The sequence below is a fragment of the Spea bombifrons genome, chromosome 9, assembly GCF_027358695.1.
Source record: "Spea bombifrons isolate aSpeBom1 chromosome 9, aSpeBom1.2.pri, whole genome shotgun sequence".
Classification (NCBI taxonomy): Eukaryota; Metazoa; Chordata; class Amphibia; order Anura; family Pelobatidae; genus Spea; species Spea bombifrons.
In genome coordinates, this window is record NC_071095.1 from 10,522,737 (window position 1) to 10,545,643 (window position 22,907).

Genomic DNA, 22,907 nt, shown 5'->3' on the forward strand with positions numbered 1-22,907 from the left:
CAGACAGAGAGAGAGGGAGAGACAGAGGGAGAGACAGAGGGAGAGAGAGCTCTTACTCAGCCATGTGGGGGAGAACAGAAGGGGAGGCGGTAGCTGCAGAGGGGTGGGAGGGCAAATCTGGGAAGTATTAGCAGCTGGATAGAGAGGGAGGGAGGGAGGATATTAGGAAGGGAGGGGAATAGGGAGGCACATAGGAGCTGGGGAGAAGGGACAGCAGGGACAGCATAGAGGGAGGAGACTGCTGTCTGGAAGGGGAGTTGTCAGGGAAGGAAGGAGGGAGAGAAGAATTTGCAGAGTGGTTGGAAGGAACTGGAGGTATTAGAGAGGGAAAAGCCAAATTAAACTGGGAGAGCAGCAGGACTAAGGAAGCTGTACCCTAACTACCCCACGGGGGGTATCAGACCAGCCAGAGCACCCTCAGCAGCTGGGTAAGTAGCCACTTTGTATTTACTGCCCTGGGAAAGTTTCACAGAATAGTCTGAGTTACCCCAGTGGCGGGGCAGTTGAAAGCTCCTCACACTCCTGCACCTCACACAAGGGGTATTTCTTATCATTTTAAAAGCAGAGATTATTTTTGCATTACCACAGCTACCGGAGCTCAGATTAAAAGTGAAAATAACAACCAGTATTCAAAATTACTTCTTTGGAAGATTTTAGCAATACTTACTTCTTGTCAATGCCAACAGATACTCAGTGCTGTACCTTTTACAGTGCAATAAGAGGTGTATATAGGTGAATTAAGTAATTCTGCGACATTATAATATACAATATAATATAATAGGTGTAGTAGGAATATATATATATTATATGTCAGGAGGTCCCTGTCCTGAAGAACTTGCAATCTAATGATTCTAACCTATGGGTTATTGTTCTTTTTCGTATTATTTCTGATTATATTTCTAAACTATAACCAGAACTTACTTATTTAAAGGCAAAACTATCTTAGCATTGCTTAAATGGCAAGATTTTTGGGGCTTCCCTCCTGAAATATAACTAAAGCACGTCCATGCCATAGCGTTACTGAACCCACTTTATTGCGCTGTATAAAGGTACAGCACTGAGTATATTGTGCATTGTGTTTACACTGTACGGGCTAATAACAGCTTGCTACTGGGACAATAAAACAAGCTGCCAGGCGACTTCTGCATGTAAGTGCATGACGGGGGCAACACCCAGATGGGGCACGTTACGATGGATCACATGGACTTTGCCCCAGACACCTTCCATTGGGGTTAGCTGCGTCCCTTTCATTTTTTTTTTTACCCCCAAGGCGGTTGGGTGGACTTAAAAAAGGTCCCCGTACCCGTCACCCGTCGAATAGCGCCATCATATTCTGTGGCGCTGTACAATGGGTAAACAGGACCTATGAAGAAGTTGTAACGTGAAACAATTTGGATTGACAGAAACAATGCACGAGGAGGGACCTGCTCAAAAGAGCTTACAATCTACCCGACCCCAAGCTTTCCTTATTAAGGGTCTTTCTTATCTATGAGTATGTGGCCCTCCTTTAACCCTATGTTGAGCTAACAGCATTTCTACTAAAGGGATTAGAGCTGTTCTATCTTGCTTGGTTTAGCAGCTTTATCTTACTTAAGGGTTAAATATTTTCTTTAACCCTTTTGCTGTCAGAAAAAGACCAAAAAAAAAAAATGATTTCTCTGTATGGCTCATTCTGTCTTAAAGGGTTAAGATATTTATCTTGGAGACAGAAAGGAATTTCCCTGTCTTTGAACCGCAGTTTGTAAACATTGTATCTCATGTCTGCTTCTAGACCAAGGAAAAAAGGGGGAAAAAGGCAAATTTAATAACTAGCTTTGTGTCTAATAATAAAAACAATTCCATAAACGCCCATAAATGATTTAAAAAAGGACAGGAGTTTATTTTACAGGAGGAAAGTTACAACCAGCGACCAGAATCTAACACTGGAAGCTCAGAGGCTGAGATGGGATGGAAGGAAGTTTTACTTTACTGAGAGGGTGGTAGATAAGTGGAGCAGCCTCCCAGCAGAGGTGGTAGAGGGTAATACAGTGAGGGTATTAAACATGCGTGGGATAGACATATGGCTCCTGAATCTAAGAGGAGACCAATGACTGATTAAGGTTTGAGTCTTTACAGCAGGAGAAACGGGCAGACTAGACGGGGGCCGGATGGGGCCGGATGGGGCCGATCTGCCGGCAGGGTGTGGGTTTCTGTGTCGATAACGATGATGTATTTAGAAGGAAGGGTTTAGCGCGTGGCTGACGATCAGGATATATTCGCTCCCAGCGCTGTAGTCCGCAGGCAGTATTTTGGCCGGATTGTCCGCTGCTGGGTCGCTGAGGAGCCCTCGTGTTTTGCTTTTCGTTGCCTAATCGCAGGGTATTTGGAGACGCTTACGTCACGCGAGGCTTGGCAAACCACACGGGCAGATGCTGTCGCTGTTAATCTTAGCGCACATTTCGTATTTGGAAGAGGCTCGCTGGCCGTGTTTATGTTTTTAGGTTGTTTTTCCAGGCAGTTTTCTCATTAAACACAATTTATAACCGATGAGATGCCTTAAAAACAGACAATATTCGTAATTCTGTCCTCGAGTGTCGGACAAACAGTCGCTGCGAGGAAGTTTAAGAAAAGACGGGTTAAAGAAACAGAACCGGTGTTAGAATGGAAAAGGTGCCGCCGATAACGTTCCCGTTCTCACCTTTTCAACATAAATTCTGTTCTATGATGTCAGAGACACAAATTAGTCTCAACGTATAGGCCACATGCGCCACGGGAAACATGCTTTACCCTAATGATTGTAAGCCCTAATGTATCAGTTTCTATGATATAATATAATGTTATATTATATATCATATTGTTATATATTATAGTAATATAATATACAATATACAGAAACATATAATAAATAATATATAACATAAAATATATAATATATAACATATACTAATATATTATACAATATACAGAAACATATAATAATAAAAAATATATAACATAAAATATATAATATATAACATATACTAATATATTATACAATATACAGAAACATATAGTTATATAATATATATATGTTATATATTATATATTGTATTACTATATGTTATATATAACATATAGTAATATGTTTCTGTATATTATATATATATTACTGTATATTATATATCATATGTTCTGTATATTGTATATTATACAACTGTATGCTATATTATATATGATAATATGTTACTGTATATTATATATTATATTACTGTATATTATATATTATGTATAATATGTTCTGTATATTATATATATGTTACTGTTTGTTATAATACTTTATTATAATTTTCAAATGTTTTTTCTCATTGGGGTCAGCAGCTCAAACACTTTAAATTATTATTATTATTATTATTATTATTATTTATTTTTGTTACTTGCCTTAGGATTTGTTGCTATATGTTGTATATTTTTGGGGAGTGGGGCCGTGTTGCCCCCCCTCGATTATAGCAGGAAGGTTACATTTGGATTCATTTTGAAACAAAAACCTGATTTTCAGGAAGCTTGGTATATATACCTGACACCTTATACCTGTGAAGGATTGTGGGAGTTGTAGTCCAGCAAGCAATTTAGCCAAAGAGGGTAATACTTGATTAAGAATAATATTATCCCGTAAATGCGCCTCATCCCCAAATCCAATTACCGCGCAATAATTTATTTTACTCTTTTAAATCAACGATGTGTCACATATTTATATTGAGGATATAATATACTTTTTTTTAAAGGAAACACAGCCATTATTACCATTTTTTGACAGCTTTGACCTTACCAGGAAGTAGATGACCTTCCGATTTAACATTTCCCCTGAGTTGAGCTGCTGTTGACCTTAACCTAAGTCTTTGATGTATTTTGGGAAAAGGAGAATTAAACAATCGTTCTTCCTAAGTGTTTTCCAAGTGCCCTGAAGATGCCCCGACCCTCCCCACGTTTGCCTCGCTATCTTCAGTTTCTTTGAGCGCCCCAGATAACGAGTTACCCCGAGTCACCCTAGTATGTTTCGGGACGTCCGGCTCCCGCGCAGCGCATGGACCCTTGTTTTCACGCCCCTGCCTGCGGTGTGTTGTGTGAATTAGGATACTTTGTTTTGGATACACAAACACCTATAATTACACCGGGTTACAGAAACACTCCAGCCATCACCTGCAATTTAATGCATATAATAGCTCAGACGCGCCTTTACGTTTATGTGGCGTCCCCTCGCAATTGCCCCTTTTACCCCCCTCCACAGCTATTTTCCGTGCAGGAGATACCCCACCGTTACAAAAGTCTGGGGTCACTTAGAAATGTCCTTGTTTTTGAAAGAAAAGCAGATTTTGTCCATTAAAATAACATGAAATGGATCAGAAATCCTGCGCAGACGGGGTTAATGCTGTAAATGACTATTGTAGCTGGAAACGGCTGATTTTTAATGCAATCTCTTCCTAGCCATACAGAGGCCCTTTATCACTCCCATCACTCCTGTGTTCCAATGGCCCCATCACTCCTGTGTTCCAATGACCCTTTATCACTCCCATCACTCCTGTGCTCCAATGGCCCTTTATCACTCCCATCACTCCTGTGCTCCAATGGCCCTTTATCACTCCCATCACTCCTGTGCTCCAATGGCCCTTTATCACTCCCATCCCTCCTGTGCTCCAATGGCCCTTTATCACTCCCATCACTCCTGTGTTCCAATGGCCCTTTATCACTCCCATCACTCCTGTGTTCCAATGGCCCTTTATCACTCCCATCACTCCTGTGTTCCAATGGCCCTTTATCACTCCCATCACTCCTGTGTTCCAATGGCCCTTTATCACTCCCATCACTCCTGTGTTCCAATGGCCCTTTATCACTCCCATCACTCCTGTGTTCCAATGGCCCTTTATCACTCCCATCACGCCTGTGCTCCAATGGCCCTTTATCACTCCCATCACTCCTGTGTTCCAATGGCCCTTTATCACTCCCATCACGCCTGTGCTCCAATGGCACGTTGTGTTCGCTGATCCAAGTTTAAGTTTAAAAGGCTAATTGATGGTCAGAAACCCTTTTGTAGTTATGTTACAGCCAGAAATGTCCTTGGTTTCAAAGAAAATATAAAGTGTACTACATCTTTAAATTATATCACTTACGGCAGATGTGTTTGTCCTTCAAATCTTTCTGAATATTCCTGTATTTTTTCTGTGTCGCTGCTCCTATTAAACCCTTGAGTGCTGTAGGGATGAAGAAACTCGGCAAGGGGGTAAAAAAACGTGGCACGGGATTACTTTTTAAAAAAACCAAGAGGCCGTTATTTCCAGGCAGCCGTTAGAAATATTCCTATTTGGTAAGTTTTTCCTTAGGGAGTAAATTGCTGGCAGACGTGTAATTCTAGTTTTTTCTAAATTTATCACCAAATAATGTTCTGTATCTGTACTACTTTGCTTTTCCTAATTTTTCACTTAATTCAACGGGACAAATTTGCAACCAAAACAAATCTATCAAATTCTAGCAATCGAGAGGGTGGTGGATAAGTGGAACAGCCTCCCAGCAGAAGTGGTAGAGGGTAATACAGTGAGGGGATTTAAACATGCATGGGATAGGCATACGGCTCCTGAATCTAAGACGAGACCAACGACTGATTAAGGTTTGAGTCTTTACAGCAGGAGAAACGGAAGACTAGACGAGGGCCGGATGGGGCCGATCTGCCGGCAAATTCTATGCTTCTATGTAACCTAGATGCCATTGACTACTACCCCCATAATGCTCAGCCAAATAAGACCCTGAGCATTATGGGAGCGATACCCCAGGGCAGTCATATTATGCGAGTCCTTCCAGAGACGGCGCCTTTCTTTCTGGAGGACGTCTTGTTTCTGGTGGACACCCAAAAAATAGGGGAAAACTTTATAAAGGTGGGAAGTGGATAAAAATGCAATAAAACGGCGTTATTAACGAAGCGTCGGATATTTTGGGGCGGTTAATATGAATTCCGTGCCCAAGGGTGAGTAATATTTCCAGTGCCGTGTCAAGAAGCCAACGCAACACCGAGAGACTTACCATCTAACAGCGAACTGCGCTCGCCGCGTTGGGGCATATATAAATATATATCTGTAAAGTTGTGTCACAGAGCTGCCTGAGCATTATAGGAGTTGTATTTCACAGTTTTTCCTGGCTCTCTTCCTTTGATATACTCCTATGCTTTATGATTAATTGACATTTTCACATAAATATTATTTTTTGTTGTACTCTGCGGGATAAAAATGGCGGCTCGCCCTGAGATATCTGTGATAATAGCGTTACGGAGGGGCCTGCGTGGCTGGAAACAATCTCTAGCGCTAGAGGCTCAAGCGCCGCCCACTAAAACAACACGGGAAGAAAACAGGAAGTGGCTTCCAAGTTCCTGCTCGGGCTGACGGAGGAAGAGGACAGGAAGCAGCTTCCAACTTCCTGCTCGGGCTGACCAATGGGATTCCGACGCCGTCTGCACTGGGGGATCGTGCGAACCATAGGAAAATTTCATGGGCCTTTGGGTCGTATTAAAGCCGGGAAATACAAATAATAATAGTAATAACAATAATAATAACACAGAGGATAAATGTAACACTTATTAATGTTAGGCTCAGGTTTGTTTTTAGAAAACATGTTTTTTTTTTTAGAAATACGCCATATTTTGGGAATTTAGGAGTGGCAGCGAGTGTAAGAAATGGGTGCAGCCAAGTAGCGGCGTCCGTCCATGACATCTGAGAATAACGGAGTGTGACGGGCCTCTGGCATCTGAAGGCTTTCACGCGGGTTTACTTTGGTGTTATTATTATTTATCGTTTTATATATCGCCATCATATTCCACAGCGCTGTACCGTGGGTAGAGTCATTTTGTGACTTTCCTTTGAGATTTCTCTCGTTTTGTGTTTGTAATAATAGATTTATTTCTGTGCCGGCTAAAGATACTTTCAAATGTTTTGTGGGTAAATTATGTCAATAATAGCCAATGCAACCAGATACATCCATAACAAATATTACACTATTTTTTATGTTTTGTAGCAAATTAACTGAATGTTAAATGCTAAAAACATTTAAAACGTATTGATGTTTATTGTTTGTTTTGTGTGTTTTCTGGATGTGTTCTGGGCAGTTAGTTCAATTGATCACCATCGGCGAACGTTGATGATAAGGTCCCGATCGTTACGAGTGATTTATTCTGTCAGAGTTACTGCAGGCTGGCTAAGGGTCTTGGGAATTGTAGTCCGAAAAAAAAGCAAGAGGCCAGTGTTCTGCAAGTTTTACCCGGAAAGGGGCCGGTGAAGGTCAAGGTTTTCATGGGGTTAATTCCCAGGTTCAGAAGAGTTGCAGCCGGGTTAAAATTTGTTGAATTTGTTGAATTTTAGAATTGTTGAAATTTGACTTAACTTTTTGCAGCCCGCGAGTGAATTCACTAACCAATATGGCTGCCCAACTTGGCCAATAAACGGAGCTCTGACTCAAATATCGCCTCGGCAAGAGACTCCCGGTGACCAAACTCCACTTTTTGTTAATAGATTTAATAGATTTTTTCCCCCCAAACTTTGCCAATAATTCCGATTTTGGAGATTTTTACTCGTCAGCTCAGACTCCCCCACAAGATGAACATTCGGATAAAATGTTATTATTATTAATATTTTTTCTTTTTACCGTTTATTTGAGTTTCTTTAACATTCCTTTCGCATCCTCTACGCGCGCCGCCCTTTTGTTGGCCCTGTTATAACGTCTGGAATGCCTCCTGGCTAATTTTATCTTCCTCGTTATTCCGAGACTCTTACTTCATTTGGAAAATCTCAATAAACAGGCGCTACCAAGGCATGTCGTGACTCGAAAAACCCAATTCTACAACACTAATTACTTCTGCGTATTTTGGAAGTCCTGTGAAATGTATAAAAATATTTTTTGAAAATGCTAAAATAAACAAGGATATTGCTATTATTATTATTATTATTATTATTTTTATTTATACTACTATTATAAGTATTATTATTATCATTATTATTCATACCACTACTAATATTATTATAAGTTATTTATTAGTGTTATTATTATTTTTATTATTATTATTTCTAATAATTGTTATTATTATTATTATTCATAAGACTATTATTGTTGTTGTTTTATTATTATTATTATTTATACTATTATTATTCATACTGCTACTATTATTATAAGTTCTTTATTAGTGTTATTATTTTTATTATTATTATTATTATTCATAATACTATTAACATATTATTATTATTATTATTATAAGTTCTTTATTAGTGTTATTATTACTATTATTCATAATACTATTATTATTGTTGTTGTTTTATTATTATTATTATTATTTATACTATTATTATTCAGACTACTACTATTATTATAAGTTCTTTATTATTGTTATTATTATGTTTTTTATTATTGTTTTGTTATTTTTGTTATTGTTATCATTTTGCCTGCTTTAATTTAAAGAGACAGGTAGTGGGCGGGGCTTTTGAGAGAATGATGTCAGAAATGCTTTTTACCTTTTTTTAAAAAAATAATAATAATAATTGTTAAGAAACCAGACGCACATCACACGATTTGCTACAAGAAAAGAAGAATATAAAAATGAATCTGCTTTTAAATGCACATTAGTGTTCTTTTCTCACTGGAGAAACTTCAGAGAGAGGGGGGGACACGTTACCGATTATTTCATGAGATTAACAGACAATAGAGCCGTAAACGCATTAAAGGAACCCTCCCATCTATTGCAAACAATGGAGCCCATAAGCCAAGGGCAGAAAATCACTTTGAAAGTAGAAAGGCGGGGATGGGAGCAATGTCATCCTAATAATAATAATAATAATCATAAAGCCCAAAAAAAATAATAATAAATAAAAATAATAATAATAATAAAATAATAATAATAATCATAAAGCCCCCCAAAAAAAAAAATCATAAAGCAAAAACATAATAATAATAATAATAAATAAAAATAATAATAATAAAATAATAATAATAATCATAAATCCCCAAAAAATAAAATAATAATCATAAAGAAAAAAAATAATAATTAATAATCATAAAGCAATAATAATAATAATAATAAAAAATAATAATAAATACAATAATAATAATAATCATAAAGCAAAAATAATAATAACATAATAATCATAAAGCAAAAATAATTAATAATCATAAAGGAAAAATAATTATATAATAATAATAATTAAAGAAAAAAGAATACTAATACATCTGGGATGTATGTAAAAATCATATATATATATATATATATATATATATATACATGAATTATATCTTATCTCATTCAAATCATGAATCTGAACACAGAGGAGGGGATTTAGAAACAGTTTGTTGTTTGTGCACGTTATATGTATCTGGACAAATCCGCCGCAGGGCAGAGAGGGTGGAGAATGTTTAATGGTTAATGCTGATAAAGCAGATTTCCCTTTTTTTTGGTATCCAAGCTAAATACTAACACGGTGTTTTGTTTCTCTTGTAAGACTCTGCTTCACGCCGTACATATGAGGTCTTTACGATGTCTACGGACAGCGGGACCTCTCTGCCGGAAGGAGGAGATCAGCAGGTTTTAGATGTCGACGTGCGGCATTCTGCTCTGCAAGGTAAGATTTATCCTTTAAAACGAAGGGAATTCAAGCAGAACGGGTTTAAGGAAGCGTCTTATATAAGCATGGAGGGGACGTTTTTTTTTTACTTTACTTAGACAGTGGTAGATAAATGGAACAGCCACCCAGCAGAGGTGGTAGAGGGTAATACAGTGAGGGTATTAAACATGCATGGGATAGACATACGGCTCCTGAATCTAAGACGAGACCAACGACTGATTAAGGTGTGACGGGGGCCGGATGGGGCCGACCTGCCGGAACGTCTATGTTTCTGCTGGTGCCTGGCAGTAATTCGTATCGGATCGTTTATTTGTAGGTATTACAGTTAATATTTTCGCCGCTCCCTGTTTATCCAGGGAACTCCCCTCTTGATGATAAAACGCGCCCGATAAATGCGAAACGAATTGGCGCTTTTCCGTTGAGCGTTATATACGGGCCGGCTCTGAATCACGCGTTATCTCCCTGCGCTCTGCCCTCAGCAGAAATATTTACCTTCGGCCTGGAAAATAATTATTAATAACGTTACGCAGTGTCGCTGCTGCGAAATATGGGGATTTCTGTAAAGCGTGCGATTGAGTCACTTCCAGTGAGACTGAAATATGCATTTTTTTTCTTTTTTTTTTTCTTTTTACCCCGGAGTGGCTTTAGGTTATAAAACCTGTTCTAACGCATTGTGCGGAATCACGCAAACAAGTATGGGGATACTTTAAAATGTCAGGGCAATCGAGTCGTCCTTTACCCCCTTAAAGGGACGTCCCGGCCATTAAATCCACTTTAATGCATACGATAGCTGTGTGGCCCCTTTAAATTTTTGGCAAATGCATAGGGGAGGGGGTTTTGCAGAATCCCCCCCCCCAAATGTGTTTGCCCCTATCCTTGCCCCCTAACTATCTCCATGCATATCACTCACATTTATTGGCTGGTGAACACTAAGGGCGCGGGGGGGGCTGTTAAGACCCCCATGCGCATGTGCGGAAAGTGCTCCAACTGATTTCAATGGGGGGCACTTTCTTTCCACTGATTGGCGGCTTCAAGCCTTTAGTTCAGGGGTGTCCAACCTGCGGCCCTCCAGCTGCTGCAGGACTACATCTCCCATAATGCTCTTTCAGCTAATGGCTGGCAGAGGCGTATGGGAGATGTAGTCCTGCAGCAGCTGGAGGGCAGCAGGTTGGACGCCCCTGCTTTAGTTTGATAAAGACAATTAGAGATCGAGTCATGGAATAATCTAAAGAGCCGATGCATTCCTTCCACGGTCGTTATGGACCAATACACGTAAATTAACCCAAAATTGCAGTCTGCTCAATTATCTCGATATTATCTCCGTCTCGTCTCTGCAGCTCCTGTTTATTATAATGAATATAATTGGAGTTTTCTGATGTATTAACAAAATTATTCTCAGGGAGAATTACATAAAATGACCGTCATTTTTTTTTTTTTTTTTTTTAATAATCTTTAATATTTGGTTGCATTTACACTTTAAAATAACAAAAAAAAAGTCTGGTATGCGATAATTCTTGAGGTTTGAACAATAATAATAATAATAATAATAATATCCTTATTATTATTATTATTATTATTATTATTTATTATTATTATTATTGTCAATTTTTGTAACATTACATAATAATAATGGTTAGAAGTCCTGGGATCTCCCCTCTAATACCGAGCATTGTCCTAAAAACACTTTTTGAAGGTTCTACAAACTCTTCTTTTCACCTTATCTGACCTTATTTTGATTACCTTGCAAGCAATCTGCTTATTCCCCAGCATGCGCTTACCGTGCCAAGTCATAGGATGTCGCTAAACTAATCATCCTTAATTATCAACTCAACTGTTTAAGGGACCTGATATCCTTGGCATGGATCTTGAGACCCCAAAACCTGGGGTCTGAAACCCCATTAAATAGGGACCCTCGAAATGCTCCGTGCGAAGACCAGCTCTGCTGGCTTGTTTCTCCATATACCTACTACTTTTACCTAATGTACATTATCCTGGAGATGTCTACTCCTCTGACTAATCACATCTTACAAACTGTATGTCTTCAATTAGTCTGAACAATTACACGGGCAAACACTCTGAGATTTATGAATCAAAGGTTTATGGTCAACGGAACCCAAAAAGCAAACAATTGGAACTGTAATAAAATAACATAAAAGGCAAACTCAACATCCGTACATCTAAAGATATTACATTTATTGGATTCTCACCAAATGCTTAGCAAGCAAAATGTGCAGACATGAACTCACCAGACAACGGGCCAAGCCCACGTAGGGAAGCTTTACTTTGTTGAGAGGGTAGTAGCTATGCGGAACAGCCTCCCAGCAGAAGTGGTAGAGGGTAATACAGTGAGGGTATTAAACATGCATGGGACAGACATACGGCTCCTGAATCTAAGACGAGACCAACGACTGATTAAGGTTTGAGTCTTTACAGCAGGAGAAACGGGCGACTAGACGGGGGCCGGATGGGGTTCTTTAAATTGGGTGAACTGCTTTGTCCAGGACATATATAATCTTAACACGTCACTTACCTCTCTCCTTTGCCTTATGGGGCGGAATAAGCTTGATGAAGCAGGGGGGCAGCACTCTCGTTGGTGGTCAGCCACATGTATATGGTAACCCTACCGCTAGGTGCTTAGAATATACGGACACAATGTCTTCTTCTTGATTTACAGCTGAGCAAGAAGGGACTCAGAAGAAAACCTTCACCAACTGGATCAATTCTCAGCTTTCCAAGGCAAGTCCTTCCCCGCCGTTATATCCGTATCCGCTAGACATTTCCACCGAGGATACAAAACAATCCCAAGAACTTCCTACAAAGCCTGTTTGTTACATTTTTGTTACATTATTACCATTTCGGTAATTAAATCGGACGCCCGGGCGCTTTTAGGGATGGGATTTCTGTTCTTAAACAATATGCATGTTTCTCAGAATATCTATTCAAAGATTAGAGAGCTAAAATAAGAGCATTTGGTGAGAAAAGCTTATTTACGTGCAAAATAGAACAATTATTTGGACATATCGTGCTGTTTTTATATTTATAATATATATATATATATATTATTATTTTTATTTTTTTTATTATTTTTGCTTCCTGCAATATATTATTGATTTTTATAGCAAATGATATAGAAAAAATAATTCTGAAAAATTAGATTTTAATGTAATTCATTTTTTTGTAAAAAATGTATTTTTCTATTTTTTTTTTAGCATCCCCTTTCATCGTCTGTTACGGACCTATTTACCGACATCCGGGATGGGCACGTTATCCTGGACTTATTAGAGGTTTTATCTGGAGAGGAACTGGTAATAAAAATAAAAAATCCATTTAAATTTCCGGTTACAAAACAACATTTCTTACACAAATATATTTTTAGGCGCAGATTTGCCTTTTTGTTCCCCTATTAATTTATGCCGTTCTTGGAAAATGCGTTTTGCGTCGCGCACTTGGCGTCTGCGCTCTGATTGGTCGCTTATTGTCAATGTTACTTTGTAACTGCTGGAGAATCCCGGGAACAGAGAATTGAATTACAATAATGTCCTGCGACAAAAGTGTTACTATTTCTGCTACTAGAAAAGTGTTTTGAACCATTCTGAAGATTCTGAAGATGTTTAACCCAACAGAGGCTGTTTAAAAAGTATAGAAAAAGTATAGAAAATGAGAATTTTGGGGATTTTTTTTTATTTTATTTTTTTTTTTAATGGCTCATTTTTTTTACTAAAAATATTAAAAAAAATTCCGAACCATTTTTTTTATTTTTTTTATTTTTTTTAATGGCTCATTTTTTTTTACTAAAAATATTTAAAAAATTTCCGAATCATCTTAAAATGATGTCGGTATTTTTTTTATTTTTTATGTTGATGGTTTACACTAAAGTTCTGCCAGCGATCGCGAGTCCTCATTGAGTCCTCATTGAGTCCTCTTTGTCTTTTTTACAGCCACGCGAAAAGGGAAGAAATGTATTTCAATCCAGAAGCAACATAGCATCTGCCCTGACTTTTCTGGAGAGACGTTCGGTAAGCGTATAGCGTTCCAGAAAATATCTGCTGACTTAGCCGTTTTTGAAGCACGCCCTGGAATAACTTTTTTTTTTTTTTTTTTTGTAGATCAAACTCATTAATATTCATGTGGAGGACATCGTTAGCGGAAAGCCGTCTATTGTACTCGGCCTAATTTGGAAAATCATTTTGCATTTTCACGTGAGTTTGTTGTTTGAAACGATCTATCCTTCTTTGTCCAACACTCAGACAAAGTTGTTCTATTAACCCCTTAAGGACAATGGGCGGTCCCTAAGCCCATTGAAAAGAATGCATTTTGAGCCCGTACATGTACAGGCTTTGTCATTAAGGGGTTTAAAAAAAAAAAAGTTTTAACATTTTGTTAAATTAGAAAAAAATTGTTGACTAATTTTGAATGTATCAACAAAATAGAAGTATTTAGATTAGTCGGCGATTAAGTTCTGTTACTTCGTTGGTGAAAAGTTCTACAGTGAAAGTAACAAAGTTACCAAAGTGATTGGAATGTTACCACCGATCGTCCTTTTTTACCTATTTGCCTTAGAATTGCTGTTTATACAGAACTGCCAATATTTTTTCGGTTCTCCACCCATTGAATTTTAAAACACTTGGCCAGTGGAGACCTCCCAAAGCACGAGAAGTCATGTTGACTTCTACCCAACCGCTGACCCCAAATTCAATGGGTTCCCAGAATGTTCCCAGAAGCTAGGAAGAGCATTCATTTTATTATTGATTATTAATATTATTGGAATTATTGATTATTGATTGAATATTTTGTAGATCGAAGGGCTCGCCAAGATATTGGCAGACGCGGAGGAGAAGACCGAGGCGAACAAAGGAGCTTCACCGACCGCCAGCCCGCCGACTAAAAAGAGCGCCAAGTCTCGGTGGAAGCTGTCGGCCAAGAAAGCGCTCCTGCAGTGGGCAAAGGAAACATGCGGGCGGTAAGTAGAGGGTAGCGCGGTATACACGGTCCGTATTCGGACATGATCATATTATCGCATATGTTATATGATAATAGGTTCCGTTTAAGACTTCCTTTTCTCAGGATCTGCAGGGTTACTTCTTCCCGTGAAGTTATCTCTCTCCTGTTAAGTTGCTGATTGTCGCTGATTGGTTCAGGCAGCCTTTGTAAGAGTGAAGGAAGGAGAAGGGAGAGAACTCCAGGACAGGAGATTAATTAGATTATTCTGGATCTGCCACAGGCTGCCACCCACCTCAGCTTCTATGAGTTACACGGATCAAAAAGCGCAGGCTGTGGGCGGTCCTAATGAGTGAACTGAGTTCGGTAAAAGTTGGGATATTGGGGAATTTTCCCTTAAAATGATTTCCGTTTTTCCAGATACGGGTCGATCGATATAAAAGATTTCAAATCCAGCTGGAAGACGGGCTTGGCCTTTCTGGCGATCATCCATTCTCTGAGGCCGGATCTCGTGGACATGGACAAAATTCACGAGAGGACCGACAACGAAAACCTGCGAGAAGCGTTCAGAATCGCAGAGAGTGAATTAGAGATCCCCAGGCTTCTGGAGCCCGACGGTGCGTTTCCAAATGGAAGGGATGGTTTATAGCAGTGAGAGCAATAACTGAATGAAAAAATAACACGGAGAGGGTGGTGGATAAGTGGAACAGCCTCCCAGCAGAAGTAGTAGAGGGTAATACGGTGAGGGTATTAAACATGCATGGGATAGACATCCGGCTCCTGAATCTAAGACGAGACCAACGATTGATCTGAGTCTTTACAGCAGGATAGACGGGGGGCCGGATGGGGGCCGATCTGCCGTCAGGTTCTATGTTACTTTGTAACCCTTCTGATGCCTTCTTTCGCAGTTATTATAACCGTTATATCAGTAACAGTAAACGTTCACACTTGCTTTACAGACTTGAGTGTTTCCGATCCCGATGAAAAGTCAATCATGACGTACGTGGCGCAGTTCCTACAATACTCCAAGACCGCGGGGGAACCAAAGAAAGATATGCCGGTTCGTATCCACATTCCCGATCCCGAGAAAGCAGTCCCGAGGCGCTAATAAAAACAAACGATTTAGTTAATAATCACAGAGCTCCGGTGACTTTAATGGAAGGGAAATGTTCTGCTCTGAGGTTCTCCAGTAATGGATGGGGAGGAAACATTTGCTCTGCTGGAGGAACCAACGCCACGACGTGGACAGGTCCATTGTTCGTGGTGAGCGAGTCCCAGCAGATATCCCAACGAGACTAAGTCCCTTCTTGTGTGAATGCAGCTGTCTCCTTCTGTCCGAGACGAGCAGCAGCCGAGCCGGCGGTCACACACTGCCGCCTTTCTGTCCGTTCTCACGCGTTTCACGACAGCTGTTCATTTGTTACATTCCCAAAAACTCTAGCGCAGGATGAAAAATATTACACGTTTCTTACGGCGTTCGTCGAGGTCGGCCGGAACCCAAAAATCTTTATTTTACCTGATGAAGAACATTCTGCGGCTGTGCTGACGTAGATGGGAACGTGTTCCTGGGCTATGATGGCTGCTTGGAAATTATGACCCGTGCACTAGATTTCAGCGTTGGGCTCGGCCCTTGATTAAGCAGGACTGAAAATGTATAATTATTTGCTAAAAGAAAACAGCAGAAAACACAACAAAAGTTTATTTTATTTTTTTTTTTAAGTTTATTATTTAAAATTTTACTTCAAATGTTTTCAGGCAGCTGCATATCAGCCGTTTGTATGATTCTCGCTCTGTTATCTGATCCCCGATCTACTAAACACCCCGACTCCTTATCATACTGCCTGTGGGAATAATAGAACGGCTCAGTCTTAATCACCCAGTCGGACTCTCTGGCTAATGAAAGTCTATGGAGGGCGGACTTCATTAGCATCGCCATAAAGCAGCAGCTCAGTGTGACTGAAAACAATGGCCGCCTCCAGATCTGCAGATAAATGAGATAAAACCAGATTCCATAGGGGAACATTTTGGGTTTCTTCATGTCAAATTTTACCCATAATAAGGCTAATAACCCTAATTACACTAAAAAGGGTGATCTGGTCATTATACAATGTCATTGATACAGTCATCACTCTGCTCTCCATTAGTGATTGTCTGAATTATTAAGATTTACTCCATTTTTTCTATTTTCAGGTCCGGGTGAAGAAGGCCGTCGAGTGGCTAAACGCAGAAGATCAGGCATTAAAAGAATTATTTGCTGCAACGAAAGTTGAAACTTACGCCAAAAAGTACAACGTTAGTATCGGCATGTCTCTAGAAATCATTTTTAATATGAAAAAGCACTTTTTTTTACTACCCGGGGTTATAAGAAAATATATATTTGTTCCATTTATAATTATTTTCTTTTATTTATTTTTCTTAATTAGGAAATTCTTCTATTCATGAGAAAGTTTAACGAGCAAAAGCGGATTTTCCTGTCTGACTTGGCGATGACGTCTTTGCCGGTCGAAGACCAGGCGCTTATCAGGCAATCCTTGGAAAATATAACTACCCAGGTGAAAAGATATATATATATATATATATATATAGCATTATTATATATTTAATCATACTGCCTGTGGGAAACAATAGAATGGCTCAGTCTTAATCACCCAGCCAGACTCTTTGACTAATGAAAGTCTATGGAGGAACGGACTTCATTAGCAGTGAGGGTATTAAACATGCATGGGATAGATATACGGCTCCTGAATCTAAGACGAGACCAACGACTGATTAAGGTTTGAGTCTCTACAGCAGGAGAAACGGGCGGCTAGACGGGGGCCAGATGGGGGCCGATCTGCCGGCAGGTTTTAGGTTGCCGGATGAGTCAGATACGGAACTGACTTAAAAAAAAAGCAGCCATAATTTGCATAGAAGCTTAAACATTCAAAGCAACCCGAATTCACCTTACGTTCTCATTCAAATTAACCTGTCGAGGGATTCATTCCAACAAACCATGTGATGCGTTATTATCACCCAGGAATTCTAATGGAATCGGAAATAAGGTTTTTAATCATAAAATGTTGACGATTATTCACCTGGAAGGGTATTTTGGGTTGATAACTCGTTTTTTCTGTATTTTTTTATCTGGGCTGCGGTGGTTCTGACCTCTTCGGTGTTTATTAGATTGCAGAGTGGAAGGAAGACCTGGACCGCAGTTTACCCCCGCCGTTGAATGACATCGAGACGTGGCTCATGGGGGCAGAACGTCTACAGATGCAAGAATTACCCGAGTCGCAGAACCCATATGAGACGATGTCTCTGCTCCGAAAGATATCCGCTTCCTACAAGGTGCGATCATTCAATACATCACAAGTTCTAAATCACTGATTAACTACCTCGTTCCTATGGTGACTGCCTAGTAATTTGTACAGTACCATTTACAAGGTTTGGGGTCACTATTTTCGGCTAAAGGGCCATTGGAGCACAGGAGTGATGGGAGTGATAAAGGGCCATTGGAACACAGGAGTGATGGGAGTGATAAAGGGCCATTGGAACACAGGAGTGATGGGAGTGATAAAGGGCCATTGGGACACAGGTGTGATGGGAGTGATAAAGGGGCATTGGAACACAGGTGTGATGGGAGTGATAAAGGGCCACTGGAACACAGGAGTGATGGGAGTGATAAAGGGCCATTGGAACACAGGTGTGATGGGAGTGATAAAGGGCCATTGGAACACAGGTGTGATGGGAGTGATAAAGGGCCATTGGAACACAGGAGTGATGGGAGTGATAAAGGGCCACAGGAACACAGGAGTGATGGGAGTGATAAAGGGCCACTGGAACACAGGAGTGATGGGAGTGATAAAGGGCCATTGGAACACAGGTGTGATGGAAGTGATAAAGGGCCATTGGAACACAGGAGTGATGGGAGTGATAAAGGGCCACTGGAACACAGGAGTGATGGGAGTGATAAAGGGCCATTGGAACACAGGTGTGATGGGAGTGATAAAGGGGCATTGGAACACAGGTGTGATGGGAGTGATAAAGGGCCACTGGAACACAGGAGTGATGGGAGTGATAAAGGGCCACAGGAACACAGGAGTGATGGGAGTGATAAAGGGCCACTGGAACACAGGAGTGATGGGAGTGATAAAGGGCCATTGGAACACAGGAGTGATGGGAGTGATAAAGGGCCATTGGAACACAGGAGTGATGGGAGTGATAAAGGGCCATTGGAACACAGGAGTGATGGGAGTGATAAAGGGCCATTGGAACACAGGTGTGATGGGAGTGATAAAGGGCCACTGGAACACAGGAGTGATGGGAGTGATAAAGGGCCACAGGAACACAGGAGTGATGGGAGTGATAAAGGGCCACTGGAACACAGGAGTGATGGGAGTGATAAAGGGCCACTGGAACACAGGAGTGATGGGAGTGATAAAGGGCCATTGGAACATAGGAGTGATGGGAGTGATAAAGGGCCATTGGAACACAGGAGTGATGGGAGTGATAAAGGGCCATTGGAACACAGGAGTGATGGGAGTGATAAAGGGCCATTGGAACACAGGAGTGATGGGAGTGATAAAGGACCACTGGAACACAGGAGTGATGGGAGTGATAAAGGGCCATTGGAACACAGGAGTGATGGGAGTGATAAAGGGCCATTGGAACACAGGAGTGATGGGAGTGATAAAGGGCCATTGGAACACAGGAGTGATGGGAGTGATAAAGGGCCATTGGAACACAGGAGTGATGGGAGTGATAAAGGGCCATTGGAACACAGGAGTGATGGGAGTGATAAAGGGCCATTGGAACACAGGAGTGATGGGAGTGATAAAGGGCCATTGGAACACAGGAGTGATGGGAGTGATAAAGGGCCATTGGAACACAGGTGTGATGGGAGTGATAAAGGGCCACTGGAACACAGGAGTGATGGGAGTGATAAAGGGCCACAGGAACACAGGAGTGATGGGAGTGATAAAGGGCCACTGGAACACAGGAGTGATGGGAGTGATAAAGGGCCACTGGAACACAGGTGTGATGGGAGTGATAAAGGGCCATTGGAACACAGGTGTGATGGGAGTGATAAAGGGCCATTGGAACACAGGTGTGATGGGAGTGATAAAGGGGCATTGGAACACAGGTGTGATGGGAGTGATAAAGGGCCACTGGAACACAGGAGTGATGGGAGTGATAAAGGGCCACTGGAACACAGGAGTGATGGGAGTGATAAAGGGCCATTGGAACATAGTAGTGATGGGAGTGATAAAGGGCCATTGGAACACAGGAGTGATGGGAGTGATAAAGGGCCATTGGAACACAGGAGTGATGGGAGTGATAAAGGGCCACTGGAACACAGGAGTGATGGGAGTGATAAAGGGCCATTGGAACACAGGAGTGATGGGAGTGATAAAAGGCCATTGGAACACAGGAGTGATGGGAGTGATAAAGGGCCATTGGAACACAGGAGTGATGGGAGTGATAAAGGGCCATTGGAACACAGGAGTGATGGGAGTGATAAAGGGCCATTGGAACACAGGAGTGATGGGAGTGATAAAGGGCCATTGGAACACAGGAGTGATGGGAGTGATAAAGGGCCATTGGAACACAGGAGTGATGGGAGTGATAAAGGGCCATTGGAACACAGGAGTGATGGGAGTGATAAAGGGCCATTGGAACACATTTGTAATGTAACCCCGGAATTCTTCTGTATTAATATTTCCCATGGACAGGGGATTCGCGTTATTTGGGGACTTTCAAGCGCATGAATTCTTGGGATATTTTATTCTGTTGAAAATATGTATTTCACATTTATTTCACGAAATATTTCTTACAGGATAGGATATCCCCGGCTGCTGATCATTTGGAAACCGTCAAATCCTTCAAGAACTTAGATGAAAACGGTGCGATTCTTGTGCCGAGTGATAAGATAGAGGAGATGAAGACCAGGTACGGCCGGTTCTTAGAACTTTCGTCTCTTTTCATTTTTTTGTTTGATGCGGAAGGACCTAAAAAGGGCTTTTTCCTTTAATTTCCATGACACTTTTTTTTTTAAGATTTATATTCATGTTCATAAGAAATAAACTTATTTTTTTGTTTTTAAATATTTTTATTTTATTTTTAGGATAAATAAAATAGTAGAAGGGAGTTTTATCGCTCTTGTGGATTACCGCTGTGCCGCGCATCACGTGCTGGGGCTGCTGAAGGAGGCTAAACCCAGTTTAAAAATCTGGACTGGAAAGTACAAATCCCGGGAATCGGTGGAGGCGCTTCTGGCCGACTGGAAAGTGAGTTCCGATATACGGGTTTATTGTCCATTTCTGTTTAGAATGAATTTCACCGCATGAATTATTCACCGTGAAGGGCGCTGGTGCGATTTCCATAAAACGAGATCAGAAAGGATCAAGTCACCGTGTAAATGTTGCCTAAAGCCTTTGTTACACTATGTTCCATGAAGGCTCCTGGAGAGTTGACAATAAAAGGAACACAGAAAGGATCCAGGCTCCATGCAAATGCAGACGAAAGAGTTTGTTGTATCCCCCCCCCAGTGGCTGTGAGTGGAATTACAAGTGAAACATATAAAAATAATCAAATGTTACTGAATCGGAGCAAATAAAGACTTTTCCCAGGATTGCAGCCTGACATGTGTTTCGTTAACCCCGCTTTAACCAGATTTCCCCCCCAAAACAAATGTTAGCGAATCATCATTACATGTTATAGAGCACCAACAGATTCCGTAGCGCAGCTCAATTCCTCTTCTGGATCACGTTGGGATCTTTGTGCTTTGTACGTGATGTGTGTTTTTTATCATTGTATGCGATAATGTGTAAATATTGACATAAAGGTGGTTTATTAACCAGTCCGCACCCAGTCCTACCTTCACTTCTGAAATAAAAGGGACAGCCTTCATATTCACATTGATCTATATGAGAGCGAAGAGGTCTCTTTACATTTTAAAGCCCCCCCTTGCTAATGTATGGGGGGGGTCTTAATAACCCTCTTTCTCTGCCCCCCCCCCAAGTTGGGTCTGACACATCTCCTCACCCATGATATACTCAACTATTGAGCACACGGCCAGAAAGGGCTCTCATTGACTTAAATGGGAACACTTTCCTGCCACCCCCTGTCCCTTTAACTGCTTTTTAACCCCTTAATGGCAAAGCCTGTACATGTACCGGCTCAAAATGCATTGTTTTCAATGGGTTAAGGGACCGCCCATTGTCCTTAAGGGGTTAAACTTTTTAAATTTCTTCAGTATCCAACAACCCGATGAAATACCCGTCACACGTGTTTTTTGCACCCACGCAGACTTTATTATCATCAAATTCAAGGAAATAATGTATTTTTCACCTATATTATTATTATTATTAATATTATTATTATTTTTATTATTATCTTTTATTTATATCTATTCACCTATACATTCGCTTGCACACGTTAACACATTTTGATGTTTTATTTGAAGCAAAGCCACATCATTGTGGATTTGATGGACCAAAAATTACTGTTTTTTTTTTTTGTTTTTTTTTTAAACTTTAATTTTATATTTAGGATTTTATGGAAGAAAAACAGATGCTGATTCAACTTGAGACGGCTTTCCTGCGATTCCGGGAGCTTAACGCCCGGCTAATGGCTTCAGATGAATATTGTAAGCAACGTCCCAGTTTAAATGACTAAACAAACAAATATATATTAAAGATTTTTGTAAGAGGGTTTTTTTTTGTATGTTAAATAATTAGCACATTTAAAAAAAAAAAAAATAAGAAAAATGCTTTGTATAAAGTGGAACATTTTTAGTAATATAATTTTCTGATTAATTTTTCCAAATTGAGCATTTTTGACCAAGATTGCTGTCTTTTTGGATATTAATTGGATATTAATAATTAACCCTTTCATCCATCATGCCTGTAGCCCGTTAAAGCATGTAAGACTGTTTTTTTTTGTTTTTTTTTTATATTGTCATACAGCAAACGATTCTGAAATCATAAAGGAGTACGAAGCGATCCAGTCGAAATATGAACGGTTCCTGAAAGCCGCCCAGGACGCCAAATCCAACTTGGAAAACGTTCTCTCTTCTTGGACGCATTTTGAAAACAATATCGCGCTAATTACACGCTGGTTGGATGAACAACAAAGGATACAAAATGTTAAAGTAGGTCATTTTCTGACTTAATTGGGGTAAAAATGTTAGAACACGAGGCCATCATCTAAAACCAGAGGCTCAGAGGCTTAAATGGAATGGAAGGAAGATTTACTTTACTGGAACAGCCTCCCAGCAGAGGTGGTAGAGGGTAAGAATGTAAGTAAAAGAGGAGGCGGGGCGGTAGATCCATAATCCAGAGTAGTCTCTAAACAGACGTATCGGGTGAGTCAGCCATTATTTTCTGG

At 40.3% G+C, this 22,907-nt stretch overlaps 1 protein-coding gene across 1 annotated transcript in view; it reads left to right on the forward strand.

The window, feature by feature from the left end:
* Positions 1-223: 223 nt before the first annotated feature.
* The window catches only part of SYNE2 (spectrin repeat containing nuclear envelope protein 2), a 174,981-nt gene continuing 152,297 nt past the window's right edge, over positions 224-22,907 (forward strand). Inside the window, exons 1-16 of the mRNA XM_053475442.1 lie at positions 224-428; positions 9,480-9,599; positions 12,277-12,338; positions 12,812-12,907; positions 13,541-13,618; positions 13,709-13,801; positions 14,399-14,562; positions 14,961-15,157; positions 15,500-15,600; positions 16,731-16,832; positions 16,964-17,092; positions 17,703-17,867; positions 20,356-20,468; positions 20,644-20,806; positions 22,071-22,167; positions 22,487-22,671. Of these exons, the coding sequence (XP_053331417.1) occupies positions 9,515-9,599; positions 12,277-12,338; positions 12,812-12,907; positions 13,541-13,618; positions 13,709-13,801; positions 14,399-14,562; positions 14,961-15,157; positions 15,500-15,600; positions 16,731-16,832; positions 16,964-17,092; positions 17,703-17,867; positions 20,356-20,468; positions 20,644-20,806; positions 22,071-22,167; positions 22,487-22,671 (1,830 nt within the window). The 5' untranslated portion in view covers positions 224-428; positions 9,480-9,514. The remainder of the gene's footprint in view (positions 429-9,479; positions 9,600-12,276; positions 12,339-12,811; positions 12,908-13,540; positions 13,619-13,708; positions 13,802-14,398; positions 14,563-14,960; positions 15,158-15,499; positions 15,601-16,730; positions 16,833-16,963; positions 17,093-17,702; positions 17,868-20,355; positions 20,469-20,643; positions 20,807-22,070; positions 22,168-22,486; positions 22,672-22,907) is intronic.